This window comes from Orycteropus afer, unplaced genomic scaffold, assembly GCF_000298275.1.
Source record: "Orycteropus afer afer isolate SDZICR_OR568_19922 unplaced genomic scaffold, OryAfe1.0 scaffold00147, whole genome shotgun sequence".
NCBI classification, from domain to species: Eukaryota; Metazoa; Chordata; class Mammalia; order Tubulidentata; family Orycteropodidae; genus Orycteropus; species Orycteropus afer.
Window position 1 is genome coordinate 793833 of NW_006921734.1, and position 6907 is coordinate 800739.

At 37.1% G+C, this 6907-nt stretch overlaps 1 protein-coding gene across 1 annotated transcript in view; it reads left to right on the forward strand.

Moving 5' to 3' along the window:
• CWF19L2 (CWF19 like cell cycle control factor 2) overlaps positions 1 to 6481 on the forward strand; it is a 140308-nt gene extending 133827 nt beyond the window's left edge. The window contains exons 17-18 of the mRNA XM_042781669.1: positions 2657 to 2758; positions 6338 to 6481. Of these exons, the coding sequence (XP_042637603.1) occupies positions 2657 to 2758; positions 6338 to 6481 (246 nt within the window). The remainder of the gene's footprint in view (positions 1 to 2656; positions 2759 to 6337) is intronic.
• The last annotated feature ends 426 nt before the right edge of the window (positions 6482 to 6907 follow it).

A 6907-nucleotide genomic window follows, 5' to 3' on the forward strand; every position in this document is an offset into this window, starting at 1 on the left:
GAGGCAGTATCACTACGGAAGTAGGATTGCCCAACCTTCCTTCCGAGGAGTGGCTGGTGGGTTTGAACCGCCAGCCTTCTGGTTAGCAGTCAAGTGCTTTTAGCCAGCTTTATAGCCTCCTAAACTGTGAGAAAACAAATTTCTGTTTGTTAAAACCACTCATTTATGGTATTTCTCCTATAGCACCACTAGATAACCCAGATACCTTCAAACTCAAGGACAGCAATAGATAGGGAATATTAAAAGAGAAAAATTCAGACTTTTGTGCTTTTATACTGTAGATAAAATATTCTATCAGTACCTTTAATGAGTGGTGACATAGTTCCAGTTCCTTTCCCTCTGGCAGGCCAAGGCAAGAAAAGGGAAATGCTAAATGTACATACACACTGATCCCAGAGTCTTTGCATTGTCCACCACTAATGACTTTTCTAGTAAGGCAGCAGATTGTATCTTTTTCAGGCTGCAAAGATATACAGAGGAGAAGCTCATGGCAGCAACTGTCTTTTGTGTAACAGTAATTGTGTATTAATTGAGCCATCTTGGCAAATATGCCATAGCTTGTTGAGCATTAGTATGTATGTTAGTTTCCTATTGCTGCTCTAACAAATGCGAAAAAACCCACACATTTATTATTGTAACATTCTGGAGGTCAGATATCTGAAATGGGTTTCAATATGCTAAAATTAATATGTTGGCAGGTCTGCATTCCCTGTGGAGGCTCTCAGGGGAAATCTATACCCTTGCCTTATCCATCATCTAGAAGCATCCTGTATTTCTCGACTGTGATATTTTCCTCTGTCTTTAAAGCCAGTACCATAGGATCCTCCAGTGTCTCACTGGTTCTGATCCTCCTGTCTTCCTCTCATAGGGACCCTTTGATTATAGTGGGCCCACCTGGATAAACCAGGATAATCTCCTCCATGTCAAAATCCCTAACTTTAATCACATCTGAAAAGTCCCTTTTACCGTGTAAAGTAATATACTTATGATAAATAGAGGATTAGGGCATTGACATCTAGAAAAGGATCATTATTCTGTTTGCTACAGTGCAATGCAGACAGAAGGCCTGGGCTCTGTCTCTTCCTCAAATTCTCTATCTCTTGAAGTACTGTGTGTTAGTAGATGTAGTTCTTAACATCATTTGGGGTATTTAGATTCATGCTTCACACATGGTGTTCTGATGAAGCCTTCCATCTTTTCTTTTTTCCTTTAACCACTGTTGTTGTTGTTGTTGTTATGTGCTGTCGAGTCAGACCAGACTCATAGTGATCCCTCCTTGATACCTGAGGCGGTATCTCTATGGAAGTAGATTGCATTAGGTTTGCATAAAGCACTCTTGTACAGGAGAAAGAAATGAATTAATTTTTTAATAATTTCTATGTGTCTAGGCACTTTACATGCATTGTTCTACTTGATCCTCATAGCAAACCTCTGAGCTCTTTATATTTCTCATGAGACTAAGAGATGTTAAATGACTTGCCTGGGGTTACTCAGTTACAAGAAAGAATCAGAGCTGTGATTAGAGTCTTGTTTGTCACTTTTTCACTTTATTTTTTCCTGATTGTCAAGAAGAATTCTTTATAAGCCCAATTTTAGTTGTTTTATAGTACTTCAAAGGAGCTCTGCTGGCACAGTGGTTAAAGTATTTGGCTGCTAACCAAAAGGTCCATGGTTTGTACCCACCAGCCACTGAGAGAGAAAGATGAGGCAGTCTGCCTCCATAAAGATTTATAGCTTTGGAAACCTTACTCTGTCCCATAGGTTCACTGTGAGTTGGAATCGGCTCGATGGCAGTGGATTGGGTTTTGATATAATACTTTAAGATGATTACTCTCATTCTACTATGTCCTGCCTTCATGGGAAAACAATACAAAATATGTATGGTTGAATAGAAATAGGTGATTTAGTGCCAAAATAAGTAAATGCTAACTCCATGAGAGGATTAGAGAGGAGAGATGTTACTATACATTAATCCACTTGGATAATTTCTAGTGACAAATGTAGGACTTGAAGGAAAAAGCTGCAGGGACACAAGATCTATTTAATTGATAAAGAAAGAAATAAATTTTAGCCTTTTCCAAGTCAAGATACAGTTTTAAATACTGTGTGTGTACGTGTGTGTGTGTGTGTGTAGAGAGAGAGAGAGTGGGAGAGGCAGAGAGGAAGAGAAAGATAATAGATAAGATAGTCCTGGAGATATCTTGAAATGAGGGGTTTATCTTTGGTAAATCATAATATCTCAGGGATATTGTGAACAAAGCTGTAAATATACAGTCAAGCCCCTCTTCCTGTTCTGCATTGTAACATGTAAGAAAGCATATCCTTATTCTCTGTTTGTGCAGTGTAAGGTTTGAAAAATACTCTGCTTGTTATATAGAAATTCTGAGTGCCATTTGTTTTTCTACTTTCCCTCAGGACAAGAAAATAATTGGTTTTGATGATAATTGCCAGATGTTATGAAGCTACCTGGTTGAAAGGCTACCAACATGAAATGTTTTAGTTAGAAAGTTAGGGCATTACTTAAGTGTCTCTGGAATTTATTATATACATTTATCTTGGGGATACTTAATTACTGTTACATTAGAGAGTAAGAAGAAAGATTAAGCATCATTTTCTGATTTGATCCATATTTCATGTGTGATTTATCTTTTTTTAGGTACCCAGAGGCTTACCTTATTTCTCTGTGGATTTTGGTCTCCAAGGAGGGTTTGCCCATGTCATTGAAGATCAACACAAATTCCCTCATTATTTTGGAAAGGTATGCTCACAATGTTTAGCAATGTAATGCCATATATTATGGTATTTGTGGTAATGTTTTAAGGTTAAAAGGAAAATTTCCTGTTAGTGTTGCTTTGCTAATCCATTTTCCCCAACCTTTCCTTTTCAACAAACAGCCTATGGATCTAAGAACTCCCTTAAGTTACTACCTAAGCAGTTGCTTGAAGAACAAGAAGAGATTATATTTTGAAGGGAAGCTAAAATTTTGGGGGGAACCTTAGAAACTGTTAGTAAAAATGATTCAAAGTATTTACAGCAGGGCTAAGAGTGTTACTTTGAAACCAAATACTTGTTAACAGTGTCAACTGTAACTCTAATGTTGGCCTTTGGAGTGAGCCAGCTGAGCATGATGATAATTGCTAACACTTATTAAAGACCTACTGTGTTCTAAGCACTCATTTAATGGTCACAGTAACCCTATTATGTAGGTATTATTACTGTTTTCATTTTATAGATGAAGAAACTGAGCTATAGAGAGGTTATGTAACTTGCCCAGGATCATGGCGCTAATAAATGACAGAGTTGGGGTACGTACAGTCATGGTTGAATTAGAGAGCAAATGATCTCACTTCTTCATTTACAGTTAAGGAAAATATCATCCAAAGAATGTATGACTCATTCACACAGTTTTGGGGCAGACGTTAGAGTCTACAGCTTAACAGTTGTCAGGTTTTTTCCATTACTAGAGATTGCTTCTGGGGGTGTTGTCCTTAAAGGTCTGTGGAAGTATGTGGAAAGTGTATAAATTAGTATTAAGGATGTAATGATACTAATGCAGCAACTGAAGCAGTCAAAAGAAGTCTGAGCAATAAAAGATCTAGAAATGACCTTTTAAACTGGGATAGGTCACTCCTCTCTGCTCCTATCATGGCTGTGTAGCCAGTGCCTCTAAGGTACAGGGACCTTGAGGAACTCTGCCTGGGATGCTCCCTTCACCCCTCTTCCCTCACTTCCATTTCCTGTATAAGTGCCTCTTCCACAAATGAATGAGAATACATCAAAAGGAATCTCAAATTTAGAGGTTTGGATTAAAAACTTTTTATGCTGTTGTCCTTAACGTGTTAACCAGAAACCCAGAATTACATGCATCTTTGAACTGTTGAGATATATTACAGAAACTTGAGATATTTTCAAAATGTTTTTTTCTAAGAGTTACTGCAAAGAAATATATTTTCACTGCTCTCAAATATCTTACTGTTATTCACTACAGTTTTATAACTGAAAGCTTAGATTTATTTTAAAACAAATTTGATTCTGGCAAAAAGGAAGTATTCTTTTTTTTATTTTTTTCACTTGTGTAAATTTAATTAAAGAGCCCTGGTAGCACAGTGGTTAAGTGCTCAGCTGCTTATCAAAAATTGGAAGTTCAAACCTACCAGCCGCTCCCTGAGAGAAAGATAGGCATTATACTTCCATAAAGCTTTCAGCCTTGGAAACTCTACAGAGTAATTTCTACATTGTCCATGGGGTTGCTATGAGCTAGAATTGACTCAACAGCACAGAACAACAACAAACGTAATTGGGAGGTTTGACCTCCTTCCAAATATTATGCCATATATTATGGTATCTGTGGTAATGTTTTAAGGTTAAAAGGAAAATTTCCTGTTAGTGTTGCTTTGCTGATCCATTTTCCCCAACCTTTCCTTTTCAACAAACAGCCTATGGGTCCAAGAACTCCCTTAAGCTACTACCTAAGCAGTTGCTTGAAGAACAAGAAGAGATTACTGGGGTAGTCTCTCCATTAATAATAACTGCTTGAGTAACAACAACAAAAAAATCAGTCCTATAGGAGTTACATAAGATAAACTTGATGTTTATAAAGACATTTTCAGGCCACTTACTTGCTAAACCTCCTTACACTGCACTGCTTCCTCGGCCTGACACTGAGACACTCGCACTTCACCTACATTTGCCCTGTTATAGGATGTCTTTGACAGTCTCTTTTAGCCCAATTATTTCTTCTATTTCCCTTTCCCAAAGATAGGAGGCTCCCTTTTCCATGAAATTTTTCCCAATTTATGTAACAAATAGAAACTTTTTTTTCCCCTTGAGTCTTCAAAGCAGATTCTTTATATGCTTTGACATTTATCTTCTTCTGTTTTATAAGACAGTCCTTTGCATAGCTGGATTATTTTTATTCTGGCTCCCAGTGCAACTCCAGATTTTATTAAGAGCTCTCTGAAGGGAGATAGATATGTATTAGGTATGTTTGTGTCCCGTACAATATTTGGTATTTACCTTGTGTACTTCTTAGTGTTGTGAACTATTTGGTTAATCACAGAAAAGCCTTGAAGAGATACTTGGGAAGTAAGGAAATCACTGGTCTGCCCAGGGTTGTTATGTCTACTGACTGACTTCTTTTGTATTTTTTATAATAAGACTTGGCATATTAATAAAAATAATTGACCTTTCTTTTCATAGGATTTTATGGAAGAGCTCTTAATTTTTAACCAGTGCATGGTAGGCCCCTGTGGTATATTTGTTGAGTTAAGAAGAAGCTACATTTTAAAGAAACTACGTGATTTGTGCAAGTTCTCACTTTGTTGTTGTTGTTATGTGCCATTGAGTTGGACCCAACTCATAGCGACCCCTCCTTGGGTTTCCAAAGCGATATCACTATGGAAGTAGATTGCCCAGTCTTCCTTCTGAGGAGTGACTGGTGGGTTTGAACTGCCAGCCTCCTGGTTAGCAGTCACGTGCCTTAGGCACTACGCTACCAGAGGTCCCCAATAGAGCTTCAGTATATAGAATCCAACTGTTATGCCAGTGTTTTCCTGTGTTACCATACCCATCACCATCAACCATTTCAAGTCTCCTCCATATCTTTCTGTACATGGATACTCACATGCATAAATTTGATCAGTTTTTGTAGCTAGCAACATAGGAGGAAGATCGTGAAGATAATAATCAAGAGTGATAAGCACAGTTAAAAAGTCATTCCTCTCAGGGTTGAAGAATATGATTTTTTAAATGAAGATGATTTATAATTTTTAATTCTCGGTTTACTTACATGAGTATTAAAATGTGTTTTTTGTTTCCTGAAAAAAAATCTCGAGCTAAGAGTAGAAGAAATTGATTTGTATATAGAAATACACTGAGTAGCAGAGAAAACAGTAGCCTGATTTGACTGAAATTGAGCAACTAATATTTGCTACATGTTGATTGACTTCTTCCCCACATTGTTTACCAGAGCTACTAATAAGAACCAAATTAATTAAATTTTTCTTTACTTTTCTTCCCTTTGCTACTGTCTGGAACATGTGCTAACAAGTAGCAAAATGGATAAATGGCTTGACAAGAGATGCAGCCAGGACTCCTAAAGTTACAGCATCTGCATAGTTAGAACTAATTGAAAACAGTATTTTTTAAAACATGAAACTAATATTTATACATTTAATATAGTTAGTACCATAATAACCAGAAATAGTCTCATTCTTTTTTTCAGTATTGTATAAACAATACTGAAATACTCTTTATACACACATGGTTTGTGTTTTTCTTATATATAAACAATACTGTTTATACACACATGGTTTGTGTTTTTCTCATTCTTTAAAAGGAAATCATTGGTGGTATGCTGGATATAGAACCAAGACTTTGGAGGAAAGGAATCCGAGAAAGCTTTGAGGATCAGAGGAAGAAAGCACTACAGTTTGCTCAGTGGTGGAAACCATATGACTTCACTAAAAGTAAAAAATGTTGAGGCTTACCTTCCTTTTTATTTCCTCGTCAGATCTCTTTCAGTTTTATTTTTGTTGCATCTAACTCAACTGGCCCTCAGATCAGAGGGAAGAGAGTCATGGCAGCAAGTGGCTCTCTGTCACTGACAAGTATACTTCACTGGAGTGTGTGGTTTCTTACCCTAGCTGCTCCTATGAACATCATTTCAGTGACCACGGAGTAAGACCAGATATATGTGTGTGTGTGTGTGTGTGTGTGTGTATCGCAAGACCTTCTCACATTCCTGTTCACCTACTTCTTAGTTTTTGGAATTATTCAGTTGATTACAGAAAAGGCTTCTTGTAGAGATATTTGGGAAGCCGAAGAAATCACTGGTTTGCTCAAGTCCGTTGACTGTCTTCTTTGGTATTTTTTGTAATAAGACTTGGCATATTAAGTAATAATTGGC